A 19,885-nucleotide genomic window follows, 5' to 3' on the forward strand; every position below is an offset into this window, starting at 1 on the left:
CAGGTCAGTGGAAAACATTAATATTTATTTTATGTTTTTTTTTCTTTACCATGACAGGTGAGGCCTCGCCTGTCTCTCCTGACTGCAGGTCACTGCTTTACAGTCTTACAGTGATGATGTCACACGTCTGTGTGTGTTTTTAGTTCCTGTTGTGGCGACTGGCAGCAGTGCAGATTGTAGAGTCTGACAGCAGCAGGAAGGACCTGCAGTATCTCGCCAACACATCCACCAGAGGACAGCGCAGAGGTCGGAGTTCACCTGATGTCATGGTAATTGCAGTTGGATGTTTTTTCTTAAATACATGGACGGTTACCCTGGTCTGGGTCATGCCGGTTCTCCAGCGATAGTTACCATGGTAACTCGGCTGGGACTCATTTAAGCCACAATAATGGAACGGAACTCTGACCTTGATGCTCCAGATTTTTCAAAATAAGCGAGACTTTCCCTGAATCCTGCTTGTTGGACGACCTCCCTGTTGCAGAAGGTAAACTGAAGTGTGTTTGTTACGATGTAACAGGAAGTCTATATTTTCACCATGTGTTGAGTCGAGGGTTACCTGGTGGAGATCTGGTATCCTTCAAGCTGAGGAACACACTCAACACCTGCCACTGTAACTCTGCCCACCACATCCTGGAATCTCATGCCGAGGTTGGATCCGATAATTGTCACTAGGATGCCGCCCTCCAGAGGCCCGGAAACAGGCAAAACCTGGAACATGCACATTTCACCCATTTCCATGGAAAGAGTACTTCTGACTGACATTTTAAATGTTTCCATGGTAGCAATACTTATGACATTTTAAACATTTCTATGGTAACAAGGCTTCTGACATATTGAACACTGAATTCACCTTTGTGATCTGAGGAGGCGGACAGGTATCTGCAGGTACACTGGAGCATGACAGTCTGTAAACACAGCTGGGGGCGGGGTTTTCTGGACACCACACGCAGCCATACTCCTCAGGCACCGCCCTGCACTGGGAGCAGTCTGATTGGCCAGCTGAGCAGTCATACAGCTGAACTGAATATTAACAAATATGTTAGGAACGCAACTCCATCCTCACCTGCACCTGGACAAAGCAGGTTCAGGTGATGTGGGGTTTTTCACTGCACCTTAACTTTTACTGCACACACACACACACACACACACACACATAGGTCAGTTTCTTACGTCTGAGTCCAGGAGAGGCGTCGATGCGTCTCTGTCCTCTCCACAGGTATACAGGTGCTGAATACTGCAGCTGATTGATGGCAAACTGAAACTACAGACAGGTGGAGGCAGAGTTACCTGTCAGTTAGCAGCTGTGAGTTAGCAGGTGTGTGTTAGCAGCTGTGTGTTAGCAGGTGAGTTAGTAGCTGTGTGTTAGCAGGTGAGTTAGCAGCTGTGAGTTAGCAGGTGTGTGTTAGCAGATGAGTTAGCAGCTCTGAGTTAGCAGGTGTGTGTTAGCAGATGAGTTAGCAGCTGTGAGTTAGCAGGTGTGTGTTAGCAGGTGTGTGTTAGCAGGTGTGTGTTAGCAGATGAGTTAGCAGCTCTGAGTTAGCAGGTGTGTGTTAGCAGATGAGTTAGCAGCTGTGAGTTAGCAGGTGAGATAGTAGCTCTGTGTTAGCAGGTGTGTGTTAGCAGCTGTGTGTTAGCAGCTGTGAGTTAGCAGGTGTGTGTTAGCAACTGTGTGTTAGCAGGTGAGTTAGCAGCTGTGAGTTAGCAGGTGTGTGTTAGCAGGTGTGTGTTAGCAGGTGTGTGTTAGCAGCTGGTTTTTGCAGGTGTGTGTGTTAGCAGCTGTGTGTTAGCAGGTGAGTTTGCGGCTCTGAGTTAGCAGCTGTGTGTTAGCAGCTACGTGTTAGCAGGTGAGTTAGCAGCTGTGAGTTAGCAGGTGAGTTAGCAGGTGTGTGTTAGCAGCTGTGAGTTAGCAGATGAGTTAGCAGCTGTGAGTTAGCAGGTGTGTGTTAGCAGCTGTGTGTTAGCAGGTGAGTTAGTAGCTGTGTGTTAGCAGGTGAGTTAGCAGGTGTGTGTTAGCAGCTGGTTTTTGCAAGTGTGTGTTAGCAGCTGTGTGTTAGCAGGTGAGTTTGCAGCTCTGAGTTAGCAGCTGTGTGTTAGCAGGTGAGTTAGTAGCTGTGTGTTAGCAGCTATGTGTTAGCAGGTGAGTTTGCAGCTCTGAGTTAGCAGCTGTGTGTTAGCAGCTGGTTGTTAGCAGGTGAGTTAGCAGCTTTGAGTTTGCAGCTGTGTCTTAGCAGCTGTGAGTTAGCAGATGTGTGTTAGCAGCTGTGAGTTAGCAGATGAGTTAGCAGCTGTGAGTTAGCAGCTGTGTGTTAGCAGGTGAGTTAGTAGCTGTGTGTTAGCAGGTGAGTTAGTAGCTGTGTGTTAGCAGGTGAGTTAGCAGCTCTGAGTGAGCAGGTGTGTGTTAGCAGCTGTGAGTTAGCAGATGAGTTAGCAGCTTTTAGTTATCAGGTGTGTGTTAGCAGCTGTGTGTTAGCAGGTGAGTTAGTAGCTGTGTGTTAGCAGGTGAGTTAGTAGCTGTGAGTTAGCAGGTGTGTCTTAGCAGCTGGTTTTTGCAGGTGTGTTAGCAGTTGTGTGTTAGCAGGTGAGTTAGTAGCTGTGTGTTAGCAGATGAGTTAGCAGCTGTGAGTTAGCAGCTATGTGTTAGCAAGTAAGTTAGTAGCTGTGTGTTAGCAGGTGAGTTAGTAGCTGTGAGTTAGCAGGTGAGTTAGCAGGTGTGTGTTAGCAGCTGTGGGTTAGCAGCTGTGTGTTAGCAGCTGTGAGTTAGCAGATGAGTTAGCAGCTGTGAGTTAGCAGGTGTGTGTTAGCAGGTGAGTTAGTAGCTGTATGTTAGCAGGTGAGTTAGCAGCTGTGTTAGCAGGTGTGTGTTAGCAGCTGGTTTTTGCAAGTATGTGTTAGCAGCTGTGTGTTAGAAGGTGAGTTTGCAGGTCTGAGTTAGCAGCTGTGTGTTAGCAGGTGAGTTAGCAGCTGTGTGTTAGCAGGTGAGTTTGCGGCTCTGAGTTAGCAGCTGTGTGTTAGCAGCTACGTGTTAGCAGGTGACTTAGCAGCTGTGTGTTAGCAGGTGAGTTAGCAGGTGTGTGTTAGCAGCTGTGAGTTAGCAGATGAGTTAGCAGCTGTGAATTAGCAGGTGTGTGTTAGCAGGTGAGTTAGTAGCTTTGTGTTAGCAGGTGAGTTAGCAGCTGGTTTTTCCAAGTATGTCTTAGCAGCTGTGTGTTAGAAGGTGAGTTTGCAGCTCTGAGTTAGCAGCTGTGTGTTAGCAGGTGAGTTAGCAGCTGTGTGTTAGCAGGTGAGTTTGCGGCTCTGAGTTAGCAGCTATATGCTAGCAGCTACGTGTTAGCAGGTGAGTTAGCAGCTCTGTGTTAGCAGGTGAGTTAGCAGGTGTGTGCTAGCAGCTGTGAGTTAGCAGATGTGTGTTAGCAGCTGTGAGTTAGCAGATGAGTTAGCAGCTGTGAGTTAGCAGGTGTGTGTTAGCAGCTGTGAGTTAGCAGATGAGTTACCAGGTGTGTGTTAGAAGGTGAGTTTGCAGCTCTGAGTTAGGAGCTGTGTGTTAGCAGGTGAGTTAGCAGGTGTGCGTTAGCAGGTGTGTTAGCAGGTGAGTTAGCAGCTGTGTGTTAGCAGCTGCGTGTTAGCAGGTGAGTTAGCAGGTTTGAGTTTGCAGGTGTGTCTTAGCAGCTCTGAGTCAGCAGGTGTGTGTTAGCAGCTGTGAGTTAGAAGCTGTGTGTTAGCAGATGAGTTAGCATGTGAGTTAGCAGGTGAGTTAGTAGCTGTGTGTTAGCAGGTGAGTTAGTAGCTGTGTGTTAGCAGGTGAGTTAGTAGCTGTGAGTTCGCAGGTGTGTGTTAGTAGCTGTGAGTTAGCAGATGAGTTAGCAGCTGTGAGTTGTCAGGTGTGTGTTAGCAGCTGTGAGTTAGCAGGTGAGTTAGTAGCTGTGTGTTAGCAGGTGAGTTAGTAGCTGTGAGTTCGCAGGTGTGTGTTAGTAGCTGTGAGTTAGCAGATGAGTTAGCAGCTGTGAGTTGTCAGGTGTGTGTTAGCAGCTGTGAGTTAGCAGGTGAGTTAGCAGCTGTGAGTTAGCACGTGTGTGTTAGCAGCTGGTTTTTGCAGGTGTGTGTTAGCAGTTGTGTGTTAGCAGCTGTGAGTTAGCAGGTGTGTGTTAGCAGCTGTGTGTTAGCAGGTGAGTTAGCAGCTGTGAGTTAGCAGGTGTGTGTTAGCAGGTGTGTGTTAGCAGGTGTGTGTTAGCAGCTGGTTTTTGCAGGTGTGTGTGTTAGCAGCTGTGTGTTAGCAGATGAGTTTGCGGCTCTGAGTTAGCAGCTGTGTGTTAGCAGCTACGTGTTAGCAGGTGAGTTAGCAGCTGTGTGTTAGCAGGTGAGTTAGCAGGTGTGTGCTAGCAGCTGTGAGTTAGCAGATGTGTGGTAGCAGCTGTGACTTAGCAGATGAGTTAGCAGCTGTGAGTTAGCAGGTGTGTGTTAGCAGCTGTGTGTTAGCAGGTGAGTTAGTAGCTGTGTGTTAGCAGGTGAGTTAGCAGGTGTGTGTTAGCAGCTGGTTTTTGCAAGTGTGTGTTAGCAGCTGTGTGTTAGCAGGTGAGTTTGCAGCTCTGAGTTAGCAGCTGTGTGTTAGCAGGTGAGTTAGTAGCTGTGTGTTAGCCGGTGAGTTAGCAGCTGTGTGTTAGCAGCTGTGTGTTAGCAGGTGAGTTTGCAGCTCTGAGTTAGCAGCTGTGTGTTAGCAGCTGCATGTTAGCAGGTGAGTTAGCAGCTTTGAGTTTGCAGCTGTGTCTTAGCAGCTGTGAGTTAGCAGATGTGTGTTAGCAGCTGTGAGTTAGCAGCTGAGTTAGCAGCTGTGAGTTAGCAGGTATGTGTTAGCAGCTATGTGTTAGCAGCTGTATGTTAGCAGGTGAGTTAGTAGCTGTGTGTTAGCAGGTGAGTTAGTAGCTGTGTGTTAGCAGGTGAGTTAGCAGCTGTGAGTTCGCAGGTGTGTGTTAGCAGCTGTGAATTAGCAGATGAGTTAGCAGCTTTTAGTTATCAGGTGTGTGTTAGCAGCTGTGTGTTAGCAGGTGAGTTAGTAGCTGTGTGTTAGCAGGTGAGTTACTAGCTGTGAGTTAGCAGGTGTGTGTTAGCAGCTGGTTTTTGCAGGTGTGTGTGTTAGCAGCTGTGTGTTAGCAGGTGAGTTTGCGGCTCTGAGTGAGCAGCTGTGTGTTAGCAGCTACGTGTTAGCAGGTGAGTTAGCAGCTGTGTGTTAGCAGGTGAGTTAGCAGTTGTGTGTTAGCAGGTGAGTTAGTAGCTGTGTGTTAGCAGATGAGTTAGCAGCTGTGAGTTAGCAGCTATGTGTTAGCAGGTGAGTTAGTAGCTGTGTGTTAGGAGGTGAGTTTGCGCCTCTGAGTTAGCAGCTGTGTGTTAGCAGCTACGTGTTAGCAGGTGAGTTAGCAGCTGTGTGTTAGCAGGTGAGTTAGCAGGTGTGTGTTAGCAGCTGTGAGTTAGCAGGTGTGTGTTAGCAGCTGTGAGTTAGCAGATGAGTTAGCAGCTGTGAATTAGCAGCTGTGTGTTAGCAGGTGAGTTAGTAGCTTTGTGTTAGCAGGTGAGTTAGCAGCTGGTTTTTCCAAGTATGTGTTAGCAGCTGTGTGTTAGAAGGTGAGTTTGCAGCTCTGAGTTAGCAGCTGTGTGTTACCAGGTGAGTTAGCAGCTGTGTGTTAGCAGGTGAGTTTGCGGCTCTGAGTTAGCAGCTGTATGTTAGCAGCTACGTGTTAGCAGGTGAGTTAGCAGCTCTGTGTTAGCAGGTGAGTTAGCAGGTGTGTGCTAGCAGCTGTGAGTTAGCAGATGTGTGTTAGCAGCTGTGAGTTAGCAGATGAGTTAGCAGCTGTGAGTTAGCAGGTGTGTGTTAGCAGCTATGTGTTAGCAGGTGAGTTAGTATGTGTGTGTTAGCAGGTGAGTTAGCAGCTGTGTGTTAGCAGCTGTGTGTTAGCAGGTGAGTTAGCAGCTGTGAGTTAGCAGATGTGTGTTAGCAGCTGTGAGTTAGCAGATGAGTTAGCAGCTGTGAGTTAGCAGGTGTGTGTTAGCAGCTGTGTGTTAGTAGGTGAGTTAGTAGCTGTGTGTTAGCAGGTGAGTTAGCAGCTGTAGGTTAGCAGGTGTGTGTTAGCAGCTGGTTTTTGCAAGTGTGTGTTAGCAGCTGTGTGTTAGAAGGTGAGTTTGCAGCTCTGAGTTAGCAGCTGTGTGTTAGCAGGTGAGTTAGCAGGTGTGTGTTAGCAGGTGTGTTAGCAGGTGAGTTAGCAGCTGTGTGTTAGCAGCTGCGTGTTAGCAGGTGAGTTAGCAGGTTTGAGTTTGCAGGTGTGTCTTAGCAGCTGTGAGTCAGCAGATGTGTGTTAGCAGCTGTGTGTTAGCAGGTGTGTGTTAGCAGCTGTGAGTTAGAAGCTGTGTGTTAGCAGATGAGTTAGCAGGTGAGTTAGCAGGTGAGTTAGTAGCTGTGTGTTAGCAGGTGAGTTAGTAGCTGTGTGTTAGCAGGTGAGTTAGTAGCTGTGAGTTCGCAGGTTTGTGTTAGTAGCTGTGAGTTAGCAGATGAGTTAGCAGCTGTGAGTTGTCAGGTGTGTGTTAGCAGCTGTGAGTTAGAAGGTGAGTTAGCAGCTGTGAGTTAGCACGTGTGTGTTAGCAGCTGGTTTTTGCAGGTGTGTGTTAGCAGTTGTGTGTTAGCAGGTGAGTTAGTAGCTGTGTGTTAGCAGGTGAGTTAGTAGCTGTGAGTTAGCAGGTGTGTGTTAGCAGCTGGTTTTTGCAGGTGTGTGTTAGCAGGTGAGTTAGTAGCTGTGTGTTAGCAGATGAGTTAGCAGCTGTGAGTTAGCAGCTGTGTGTTAGCAGGTGAGTTAGTAGCTGTGTGTTAGCCGGTGAGTTAGCAGCTGTGAGTTAGCAGGTGAGTTAGCAGGTGTGTGTTAGCAGCTGTGAGTTAGCAGATGTGTGTTAGCAGCTGTGAGTTAGCAGGTGTGTGTTAGCAGGTGAGTTAGTAGCTGTATGTTAGCAGTTGAGTTAGCAGCTGTGAGTTAGCAGGTGTGTATTAGAAGCTGGTTTTTGCAAGTGTGTGTTAGCAGCTGTGTTAGAAGGTGAGTTTGCAGCTCTGAGTTAGCAGCTGTGTGTTAGCAGGTGAGTTAGCAGGTGTGTGTTCGCAGCTGTGAGTTAGCAGATGTGTGTTAGCAGCTGTGAGTTAGCAGATGAGTTAGCAGCTGTGTGTTAGCAGGTGAGTTAGTAGCTGTGTGTTAGCAGGTGAGTTAGCAGCTTTGAGTTTGCAGGTGTGTCTTAGCAGCTGTGAGTTAGCAGATGTGTGTTAGCAGCTGTGAGTTAGCAGATGAGTTAGCAGCTGTGAGTTAGCAGCTGTGTGTTAGCAGCTGTGTGTTAGCAGGTGAGTTAGTAGCTGTGTGTTAGCAGGTGAGTTAGCAGCTGTGTGTTAGCAGCTGTTTGTTAGTAGGTGAGTTAGTAGCTGTGTGTTAGCAGGTTAGTTAGCAGCTGTGTGTTAGCAGCTGGTTTTTGCAAGTGTGTGTTAGCAGCTGTGTGTTAGAAGGTGAGTTTGCAGCTCTGAGTTAGCAGCTGTGTGTTAGCAGGTGAGTTAGCAGGTGTGCGTTAACAAGTGTCTTAGCAGGTGAGTTAGGAGCTGTGTGTTAGCAGCTGCGTGTTAGCAGGTGAGTTAGCAGCTTTGAGTTTGCAGGTGTGTCTTAGCAGCTGTGAGTTAGCAGCTGTGAGTTGTTTCTGGTTCTGTTACCTGGTGGTTGCTGCATGTGAAGATAAGTGTGTTGTCAGCTGTTTTCTCCATGGCGGCTGTCAGGTTGAAATGCATTCCTTCGATTTCAACGACACACACATACTGAGCTTCACCCTGCCGACAAACACAGATTCAGGTCTGAGGGAAAACCAGGTTTATCCTCCCTCGGCACTGGTCGGCTGGCTGCTGGTTTCACTTCTTTTCTTTTCTGGTGTTTTAACTATTTCATAGCTTACTGCTTCTGTAAATATTTAGTATAAAAACCTTATATATTAGAATACAAACCTGCTGTTTTTCTTTGGATTCACCACGTTTCTTTCAACTAAAACATCAAATGTAACAATGTGCATAGGGTTGCATGGATGCGTGAATGCATTGTTTCCAGTAAGATAATCTGGTCGCACTGCGCAGCGCTGTAGTGTTTCCCTGGGACAGACATAAGATCTCTGTGGAGGTGCTATGGAAGACCATGGGCGTTGTGCCGGGACAAAAGTTTGGGAAAAGAAGAGGCGTTTCAGACCTGTACTCCCCTCCATCATCATGGGAAATGTAAGATCTTTTCCCAACAAGATGGACGAGCTGGCAGAGCTCACACGACATCAGCGGGAGTGCAGAGAGAGTAGCATCCTGTTTACGGAGACCTAGCGGACTCTGCTTATTCCTGATTCTATGTTTTAAAGGACAACTTCCATCTACTGCGGGCGGACAGAGCGGAGACCAGCGGTAAGAGGAAAGGAGGGTCTAGCTGTGTTTGTGAATGTGAGGTGGTGTAAACCGGGACCCTGCACTGTACAAGAGGAGCTGTGCAGCAGAGACATTGAACTGTTAGCGGTTAGCATGAAGCCATATTATTCGCCACCGGAGTTCACATGTTTCTGTGACAGCAACGTACATGCTCATCTCTGGGGACAGTCACGCCTCTCCATCATCTATTCTGCCAACATGCACAGTATGTCACCTGTCCCACCAGAGATAAGAAAATACTGGACTTGTTTTATGCCAACACCAAAGAGGCATATTCTGCATCCCGTTCTCCAGGGAGAGCTGATCACCATATTCTCCATCTCCAGCCTGGGTATAAACCTGTTGTACCGCAGACTGTGGTCCCACGTACAGTGAGGAGGTGGACAGCTGAGAGCCAGGAGGCTCTTAGGGACTGCTACAACTCCACATAAGGAAGACATTTATGCTGTCACAGACTAGATCACAGACTGCATAAACTTCTGTTTGGAGAACACTGTTCCCTCTAAGGTGGTGGGATGCTTCGCTAGTAACAAGCCGTGGATTTCCCCTGATATTTAAGCTCTCCTAAAGGAGAAGAAGAGAGCTTTCAGATCAGGGAACAAGGAAGAGCTGAGGAGAAAGACCAGAAAGAGGAGGCCAGTTACAAGAGGAAGATGGAGGAGCAGCTTCAGCAGCAGAACATCAGTGGGGTGGAAAAGCCTGAAAACTATCTCAGGCTTCAAAATGTCCCACTCCCAGGCCGAGGGGACCTGATCTGGGTCAGCAATCTAAATCTGCATTTCAATAGGTTTGATCAAGCACCCACTCCTCCCCCCACACAGCTGCATTCAAACCCCTTAATACCAAACATAGGGACGGAATTTTTATTTGGTGTCTGAAGTGCCAAAAAAAAAGGTGCCAAAACAGGCTAAGAGCCCGAGGGACATCTGTAATCTGGGTTATAGTCAGGCAGTGATGGTAAACGGACTGTGTCTTTCCAAATGGAAAAATGGAATAATGGGACAAGTTCAATTGGAATAACATGACAGGTTCAATCGGAATAATGGGACAGGTTCAATCGGAATAAGGCGACAGGTTCAATCGGAATAACGCGACAGGTTCGATCGGAATAACGCGACAGGTTCGATCGGAATAACGCGACAGGTTCGATCGGAATAATGCGACAGGTTCGATCGGAATAACGTGACAGGTTCGATCGGAATAACGCGACAGGTTCAATCGGAATAACGCGACAGGTTCGATCGGAATAACGCGACAGGTTCGATCGGAACAACGTGACAGGTTCTATCGGAATAATGGGACATGTTTGATCGGAATAATGCGACAGGTTCAATCGGAATAACGCGAGAGGTTCAATCTTAAAAATAAGACAGCTTCAATCGGAATAACGGGACAGGTTCAATCGGAATAACGTGACAGGTTCGATCGGAATAACGCGACAGGTTCGATCGGAATAACGCGACAGGTTCAATCGGAATAACGCGACAGGTTCGATCGGAATAACATGACAGGTTCTATCGGAATAACGTGACAGGTTCTATCGGAATAATGGGACAGGTTCAATCGGAATAACGGGACAGGTTCAATCGGAATAACGCGAGAGGTTCAATCTTAAAAATAAGACAGCTTCAATCGGAATAACGGGACAGGTTCAATCGGAATAACGTGACAGGTTCGATCGGAATAACGCGACAGGTTCGATCGGAATAACGCGACAGGTTCAATCGGAATAACGCGACAGGTTCGATCGGAATAACGCGACAGGTTCAATCGGAATAACGCGACAGGTTCGATCGGAATAACATGACAGGTTCTATCGGAATAACGTGAAAGGTTCTATCGGAATAACGTGACAGGTTCGATCGGAATAATGGGACAGGTTCAATCGGAATAACGGGACAGGTTCAATCGGAATAACGTGACAGGTTCGATCGGAATAACGCGACAGGTTCGATCGGAATAACGCGACAGGTTCGATCGGAATAACGCGACAGGTTCGATCGGAATAACGCGACAGGTTCGATCGGAATAACGCGACAGGTTCGATCGGAATAACGTGACAGGTTCTATCGGAATAATGGGACAGGTTCGATCGGAATAACGCGACAGGTTCAATCGGAATAATGGGACAGGTTCGATCGGAACAACGTGACAGGTTCTATTGGAATAATGGGACATGTTCGATCGGAATAATGCGACAGGTTCAATCGGAATAACGTGACAGGTTCAATCGGAATAACGCGACAGGTTCGATCGGAATAACGCGACAGGTTCGATCGGAATAACGCGACAGGTTCGATCGGAACAACGTGACAGGTTCTATCGGAATAATGGGACATGTTCGATCGGAATAATGCGACAGGTTCAATCGGAATAACGCGAGAGGTTCAATCTTAAAAATGGGACAGCTTCAATCGGAATAACGGGACAGGTTCAATCGGAATAACGTGACAGGTTCGATCGGAATAACGCGACAGGTTCGATCGGAATAACGCGACAGGTTCAATCGGAATAACGCGACAGGTTCGATCGGAATAACATGACAGGTTCTATCGGAATAACGTGACAGGTTCTATCGGAATAATGGGACAGGTTCGATCGGAACAACGCGACAGATTCAATCGGAATAACGCGACAGGTTCAATCGGAATAACGGGACAGGTTCAATCGGAATAACGTGACAGGTTCAATCGGAATAACGCGACAGGTTCGATCGGAATAACGCGACAGGTTCGATCGGAATAACGCGACAGGTTCGATCGGAATAATGCGACAGGTTCAATCGGAATAACGCGAGAGGTTCAATCGGAAAAATGGGACAGGTTCTATCGGAATAACGGGACAGATAGATGGACTTTACTTACATGGAACTTTTCTAGTCATCTTGACCACTCAAAGCATTTTTACACTACATGTCACATTCACCCAATCACACACACTCATCCAGCACTTCTGTGGTTATATATTAGGTGCTTTCTACTATATAGAGACACATCACGGCCCTCAAGTGGGATCAGTGTCTTGCCCATGGGCCCTTAGGCATGTAGTCAGTGAAGCTTGGAATCGACCCACCAAGCGTCAGGCTGGAAGACAACTTCTCCTCTTCCTACTGCCAATTTGTAGCAGGTAAACATGGCTTCTAATCATAGTCTCACCGTGTAAACGTCCAGGTTCCGACCCTCCAGCACCACTGACGTGCTCAGGCCCATGGGCACTAAGGCAGGGCTCTTCAAGGAGAAAATGATAGGACAGGAAGTAGGACCAGAAGCGTCCTAAAACAGACAGAATGCAGAGTAAGATGGACAGGCAGGACAGGTGGACAGAAGGACAGACACATAGGCTAATGCAAAACATTATCACAAAAAATGTCCTTCACGTGTCCTTCTGTCCACATCTGGACAGATGGACTGGTGGACACATTAACAGATTTACAGACAGACAGATGAAGACATGGACAGACAGGTGTCTCACTTTCTGGTTCAGGACGATGTGCTGGTTTGGACAGCTGTGGTTGTGAGAGCAGAGTTGATCCAGAGGACACCAGTTACACCTCCAGACAGAGCTGACACAGGATAAACACCTGGAGACACAGCATCATCATCATCATTATCATCATCATCATTATGACTATCATCATCTTCCTCATCATCATCATCCTTGACCTCTACCTCATCCATATCATTATTATTAACACCGTCAGCATCATCATCATCATAATCCTCTTCATCCCCATCCTCATCACCATCATCATGACCATTGCCTTCTTCCTCCTCCTCCTCTCTATGACAGCTACATTAGGTTTTTGTTTGTGTTATTGGATGTCTTACTGGGAACTCTGGTTCAGTCGTGTCACAGCATCACAGTCATAAAACGTCATCTTTCCCGTAGTGATGGTCACATGACCGAACATCAAAGACACAGGCAGGACCATGTGATCTGCAGACAGGAAGTGACATGAGCAGGAGACATTCACCTGCAGGTCAGGAACGTAGACATATGTACGAAGACACGTCATTCGTCCCCCTTCTGCCAAATAGGCAGCTGAGTCAAAAAAAAAGTCTTCCAAACGTACTCCTGACTGGTTTTACCTTTAAATCTGTTTAAACAATTATGTTTCCCACCCATTAAGTATTTAACTTACTTTAATTCCAATAAGCAGTCTGTTGATCGTCTGTCAGTGGTTATTGATTAATAATTACATTACAGTTTCAAACTTTCTTTCCCCATAAATTAAATATTGAAACCTAAAAGCTGAAAACAAAACAAAGGTTTAATATTTAATCCAGTTTAAACTAAACAACCATTCACTATTCTACTATTCTATTCTATTCTATTCTACAGTCATTTAGCAGATGCTTTTATCCAAAGCGACTTACATTTGAGGGGAAGAACAACACAAGCATGAATTCAAACAAGCAGGACGTCATAATTAAGTGATAGTCAGACCGCTTTGAGTCCAGTTGGACCAGGTGCTGTCATGTAGTGCTAGAGGCAGTGCATATAATTTTATTTGTTTGTTTTTTTTAAGTCATTTTGTTTAAATACAAGATCATGATTTCATCACACAATATCATCTTGGGCATAAGTGCAGCAGCTTCTTCAGTACTTGGTTGAGCCAAAGATCTGGACAAATCTTTCTACCTCATTCTGAGTAGAAGAGTTAAGCTAAGTGTGGAAATGCTCCTTAAACAACTGAGTCTTTAACTTGCTTTTAAAAGTGGATAAGGACTCTGCGGATCGGACGGAGTTTGTTAGATGGTTCCACCACCGGGGAACAACAGAGGAGAAGAGTCTAGCTACTGATGTGGCGCCACGTTGTGGTGGGAGCACTAGGCACTAAGCTTTCTGCCAGGACCAAGATGGCAGATGCGTTGATGTGTCACTGCAGCGGGATGAGGCGGTCCATGCAGCATCTACATATAGATATCTATGGACAGGAATATGGACTGGTTCTGGAAATGCCATTCACTCACCAGTTCCTGTGGGCGTGGCTGGGAGGAGTGCTGGTGCAGGTGATTGACAGGTGACACTTGTTCCCATGACAATGGCGTGCTGAGGAGCGAGATGCCCAAAGACGCAGGAAAGAGACTCTGGCTCTTGGAGGACAGGAAGCTGGATGACTGACAATATTACCTATAAGATAGAGACAGTCTACAGCTTCTGGAAGAGGTTCTGCTGTAAAAGCCACAGTCACAAGGTGTTCACAGACTTTAGAAATGCTTTATAAACACTAACGTCATTAGCTCAAACTTCATAAAGACATAGCTTTGCATTTCCAATTTATTCTGTCTCCAATGTTAAAAAAAAAGGTCAAGTTCAGCTGATTGTGAACTGATGGTGGGCTGATGGTGGGCTGATGGTGAACTGATGGTGGGCTGATGGTGAACTGATGGTGAACTGATGGTGGGCTGATGGTGAACTGATGGTGGGCTGATGGTGGGCTGATGGTGAACTGATGGTGGGATGATAGTGAACTGATGGTGAACTGATGGTGGGCTGATGGTGAACTGATGGTGGGCTGATGGTGAACTGATGGTGGGCTGATGGTGAACTGATGGTGAACTGATGGTAGGCTGATGTTGGACGTTTGTTGGCTGATGGTGAACTGATGGTGGGATGATGGTGAACTGATGGTGAACTGATGGTGGGCTGATGGTGAACTGATGGTAGGCTGATGTTGGACGTATGTTGGCTGATGGTGAACTGATGGTGAACTGATGGTGGGCTGATGGTGAACTGATGGTGAACTGATGGTGGGCTGATGGTGGGCTGATGGTGAACTGATGGTGAACTGATGGTGGGCTGATGGTGAACTGATGGTGGGATGATGGTGAACTGATGGTGAACTGATGGTGGGCTGATGGTGGGCTGATGGTGAACTGATGGTGGGCTAATGGTGAACTGATGGTGGGCTGATGGTGAACTGATGGTGGGCTGATGGTGAACTGATGGTGAACTGATGGTGGGCTGATGGTGAACTGATGGTGAACTGATGGTGGGCTGATGGTGAACTGATGGTGAACTGATGGTAGGCTGATGTTGGACGTATGTTGGCTGATGGTGAACTGATGGTGGGCTGATGGTGAACTGATGGTAGGCTGATGTTGGACGTATGTTGGCTGATGGTGAACTGATGGTGAACTGATGGTGGGCTGATGGTGAACTGATGGTGAACTGATGGTAGGCTGATGTTGGACGTATGTTGGCTGATGGTGAACTGATGGTGGGCTGATGGTGAACTGATGGTGAACTGATGGTGGGCTGATGGTGAACTGATGGTGAACTGATGGTGGGCTGATGGTGAACTGATGGTGAACTGATGGTAGGCTGATGTTGGACGTATGTTGGCTGATGGTGAACTGATGGTGGGCTGATGGTGAACTGATGGTGAACTGATGGTGGGCTGATGGTGAACTGATGGTAGCCTGATGTTGGACGTATGTTGGCTGATGGTGAACTGATGGTGAACTGATGGTGAACTGATGGTGGGCTGATGGTGAACTGATGGTAGGCTGATGTTGGACGTATGTTGGCTGATGGTGAACTGATGGTGGGCTGATGGTGAACTGATGGTGGGCTGATGGTGAACTAATGGTAGGCTGATGTTGGACGTATGTTGGCTGATGGTGAACTGATGGTGGGCTGATGGTGAACTGATGGTGGGCTGAAGTTGGACGTATGTTGGCTGATGGTGGATGTGGTTTGTAGAATTTTATCCGAATATTGATGATAGGTTTAATGTGATAGATCATCTATGCGAGATTTGAAAACACTCTCTTTGTAAATCATTGTTCTTTAATTCTGGATCTCTGGGCCGATTGTTTAAAAAATTTAATCTGGATTTCCAGCATGTAAATCAACGTGCGCTGCCGGCCATGTGAAGAACACCAGGTAGAAGAGCCGGTTGCAGGTGGAACCACCGGGAGCATGTAACATCATAGGGCATGTATCGTCCTGTATAACATGCTACCAGGTGGACCGTCCCTCTCTGTGACGCACCTGAGCTCCGTGTGGAGGCCCAACCTCTGGCTTTCTGTCAGAATGAGGGACGGACGGGACGTGTAATAAGGGATGATAACAGGAAAATTGAATATGTTATTTGTGTTATTGAACTGGTTTTGGGGGTTTTCATGTTTTTATTCTTGCTGTACTATGCTGACAGGCTTATAGGCAGCCTGTCTCTACGTCTACCTCTTCATCCCTGTAACGGTTAAATACGTCAGGTGCAACATAGAAATATAAGCATCTGCACCAAATAAAAAGTTCTGTTATTTGACGAGCTGTTAAATTTCACTGCAGTTTCTTTCTGAAATCCGCCTTGTAATCCTGCCCTCTGTCCGGATCAGGATAATCCTGTTTTTTCAGATCAAAGTTATCCGGATTCTGTCATTCTGTGAGGAAACCATATATTACTTCTGAAGTGGCTGCAGATTGTATTGAAATTTTAAACCAAACTCCTGCTGAGATTTTACCTGCATCATGTGATTTTATTGTGGATCATTTTAACAGCAAACTTAAGTCAGCCATCGATGCTGTAGCTCCTCTCAAAACTAACAACAGCTTAAAACCTACAATAAAACAGTTAAACAAGCCAGAACCCTTCATTTTTCCAATCTTATTACAGAAAACAAGAATAACCCCAAGTTTCTTTTTAAAACAATAGATCTTTTGGACTTCCGGTTGGCAATGGAATGGAGTAGACGTGTGGCGAGCGTGCTCCGGTGAACTTAACTTTTTCTTATCACCAAGCACTCAGAGCTTTAAATTTTACGTTTGCTGTCTGCCTGGGACAACTTGTTACTCTACTTAATCCGGAAAAGTGAACTCTAACATTTCTAAAACGCCGACTAAGGTTCACAAAACTGCAGAGAAGGGAGATGCTAGCACCTAACACTGGACGCCATTTCCACCTTACTCGACAAACACCGCGAAGCGCTGGCAGCTGAATTTAAGGCGTCATTCAGCGTGCTAGACTCCAAACTGGACCAAACCCGACTGTCTGTGGAAGACCACGACCAACGCATTTCCTCCCTCGAACTTGCCTCAGACAACCTAAGCCAACAGGTCCTGGACCTTGAGAATTCCTGCTCTTCGCTCCTGGACGAGAACGCTAAGCTAAAGGCTAAAGTTACCGATTTGGAGAGCCGAAGCAGACGCCAAAACATATGCATTCTTGGGTTGGCTGAGGCCACTGAAAGCGGCCGTCTGACTGAGTTTTTTTCACAGTTGCTTCACGAGGTAATTGGTGAGGATATTTTGCCATCCAAGCCTGAGGTTGACAGAGCCCACCGCTCACTAGTCACTAAGCCGGGTCTGGGACAACGCCCGTGGCCAGTCATCCTCCGCCTTCATCAGTTTCGGGTGAAGGAGCTGCTCATCAGAGAAGCGCGACGCAAAGGGAAATTTGACTATCATGGACAACAGATTCGCATCGTGGAAGACTACAGCGCTGAGATAATGAACCAACGAGTGCAGTACAGAGACGTGATGGCAGAGCTTTACCAGCGAGGGTTGAAGCCAGCTCTACTGTATCCAGCTTGCCTCCGCGTAACACGTCCCAGCGGCACAAAGAAGTGGATCAACACCGTCGAGGAAGCGCAGAAGTACACAGATGAACATCCTCCATCTCTCACCCCTACCTGAAAGACGGGTTGGATGACCCAATCTGGGTCCACGCTACCCCTGCAGGACTGACTAGACCTCCCTGAACACCAATGCTACATGTGGTGATATCCTTTGTTTATTGGCATGAACGTATTAGTCTATACATGGGGAAGCTTCTCACCAGCTGTCTGTAAAGTGTTTTTTAATTTTTATATATATATATATATATATATATATATATATATATATATATATATATATATTATTTTATTATTATTTTATTTTTATTTCATTATTTTATTTTTATTTACTTGTTTATTTTATTTATTTATTTATTTATTTTCTGTAGCCAATGTGTTGCCCACTGTATGTTCTGTCCATCTTAGTCTGGCCTGCTCAGAAATCTTTTCTATGATTGGAACAGGCTTTAATTCTGTCATCAATACCATATATTTCTCTTTTCTCTCTGACATTGTCCCTTCATATATACATATATATGGTCTATTAAGTTTAACTGCTATCTGCAACTTAGTCTTAAGTTATGATGTTACCTATATTTGGGTTCTCTTACCGAGATTTTTATTTTTATTGCTATTTTTGTTCACTATTATTACTATTCTATTATTAGTAGTATTTTTGTCTTTTTCCCTTTTTCTTGTCTGCTTACCTACTTTTTACCTTCTCTTTAGGACACACTCATGTGTCCCCCTCTCTGAGGTGCTATTATTTTTTCTTTACTATATACCGGAGCAGAGGCTTCAATGACTTGGATAGTTTTGTTGTAACTTGGAAGACGGGTTGTTGAAGAATGTTGAGTTTACAGAGCTTGCTGCTAATTTTTCTAGCAGCTGTCTTGTTTTGGGAGGGTGGGTTGGGGGAAGTTGTCACTGCCTATAATGTTTTAATCTCTACCATCTTGGGAGAAAGTGCTGGTCACTTTGCTCATGTGCTCCACCCACTAGGTCACCGCGACCAACTTTTCATCTACTTATCTAAGCATGCAGTATGGTAAATCATCTTGAGATTGTGAGCTGGAATGTGAAAGGATTAAATCATCCTGTCAAAAGAAGAAAAGTTTTCTCGCACTTGAAACACCTTAAGAATAAGATAGCTTTTTTACAAGAAACCCATGTTCGTGGCGCGGATTCCAGTCGTCTGTTACGTTGGCCAGGGCAGTGTTTCCACTCATCCTTTCAGGCCAAGGCCCGAGGGGTCCCAATATTTATTAGCCGAGATGTCCCATTCGAACCACATAATGTGACCTCAGACCAATATGGACGATATGTAATTGTCGCGGGTAAATTGTACAATGTCTTGGCAGTTTTGGTTAACGTATAAGCCCCTAACGTGGACGATGTAGATTTTTTTAAACGATTGTTCTCATTACTACCAGATTTAAGCACATACCACCTTATTCTAGGGGGTGACCTCAATTGTTGGCTGGACGCAACTTTGGACCGGTCTTCGAGCAATCCCAGCCTAGCGAATAGGTCAGCCTGCCTTATTAATGACTTTCTTTCTGATTTTGGTGTTAGCGATGTCTGGCGTTTCTTGCACCCGTATGACAGGGAGTACTCTTTCTTCTCGCAGGTCCATCACATATATTCCAGAATTGACTATTTCTTTGTAGATGACAGATTTCTTTCTTTCGTTCACTCCTGTGACTATCAGCCAATTGTTATCTCTGATCATGCTCCTGTCGTGTTATCCATGTCCCTCCCCGGCCATCTTCCGGAGTGCCGGCAGTGGCGCTTTAATTCAACTTTATTATCCGATGCTGAATTTGTTAAGTTTATGGAGACAGAAATAGCCTTTTTTATTGAAACTAACACCGATCCGGACATCTCCTCTCTCACGCTGTGGGATACGCTTAAAGCTTACTTACGAGGACAAATCATTGCTTACAGTGCTTGAATGACACGTGGCTCTAACAGGGAACGAGATGAGCTGGTTCGTTGGATTGGAGAAATAGACAGGCTGTATGCTCAGAACAAATCTCCAGAATTGTATAAGAAGCTGGTAGAATTAAAAACCAAATTCGATCTGCTTACCTCCTATCGTGTCGAACAGCTGCTCTTACGAAACAAAACTACATTCTATACATATGGTGACAAATCAGACAAGCTTCTAGCTAATCAGCTTAAAGGTTTCAAGGCAAAACAGGCAATTTCAAAAGTACACTTGGAAGATGGCCAGCTAACTACTGACGCCCTTGAAATTAATGCAACTTTTAGAGTTTTACACTCGATTGTATACTTCAGATCTCTGTGCAAATTCCTGTGCAATTCAAAACTTTCTTGACAACCTTGACATCCCCTTGCTTTAACTTGACCTTAGGAAAAAACTAGAAGAGCCCATATCCCAGTCAGAGATAGCTATAGCCATAAGCTCAATGCAGTCAAACAAGTGCCCAGGCCCAGACAGATTCCCGACAGAATTCTTTAAAAAATTTCCTCTATCACTTTCACCGCTTTTATGCTCTGTCTTTTCAGAGTCCTGTAAATTGGGCCATCTTCTGCAGTCCTTTTCTGAGGCATGTATCACCCTTATTGCAAAGAAAGACAAAGACCCAACCAACTGTGCTTCCTACAGACCGATCTCCCTCCTAAACACTGACGCTAAGGTCCTAGCAAAAGTCCTAACTCACAGACTGGACAACATTCTTCCTATTATCATATCCAAAGATCAAACTGGATTTGTCAAAGGTAGACACTCATACTTTAATATTAGACGGCTCTTTGATGTTCTCTACTCCGCCCGTGCAAACAGGCCAGAATGTGTGGTTTCCATTGACGCAGAGAAGGCATTCGACCGGGT

At 46.0% G+C, this 19,885-nt stretch overlaps 1 protein-coding gene across 3 annotated transcripts in view; it reads right to left on the minus strand.

Moving 5' to 3' along the window:
• Positions 1–19,885, minus strand: part of plxnb3 (plexin B3) — a 107,563-nt gene that overhangs the window by 23,716 nt on the left and 63,962 nt on the right. For all 3 annotated transcript variants that reach the window (XM_042004247.1, XM_042004249.1, XM_042004248.1), the window contains 8 exons: positions 13,438–13,597; positions 12,292–12,400; positions 11,936–12,044; positions 11,620–11,736; positions 7,721–7,834; positions 1,171–1,261; positions 851–1,020; positions 557–708 (listed from right to left, as the gene is read on the minus strand). In XM_042004247.1, coding sequence (XP_041860181.1) covers positions 557–708; positions 851–1,020; positions 1,171–1,261; positions 7,721–7,834; positions 11,620–11,736; positions 11,936–12,044; positions 12,292–12,400; positions 13,438–13,597 — 1,022 coding nt within the window. The remainder of the gene's footprint in view (positions 1–556; positions 709–850; positions 1,021–1,170; positions 1,262–7,720; positions 7,835–11,619; positions 11,737–11,935; positions 12,045–12,291; positions 12,401–13,437; positions 13,598–19,885) is intronic.

This window comes from Melanotaenia boesemani, chromosome 13, assembly GCF_017639745.1.
Source record: "Melanotaenia boesemani isolate fMelBoe1 chromosome 13, fMelBoe1.pri, whole genome shotgun sequence".
NCBI lineage: Eukaryota > Metazoa > Chordata > Actinopteri > Atheriniformes > Melanotaeniidae > Melanotaenia > Melanotaenia boesemani.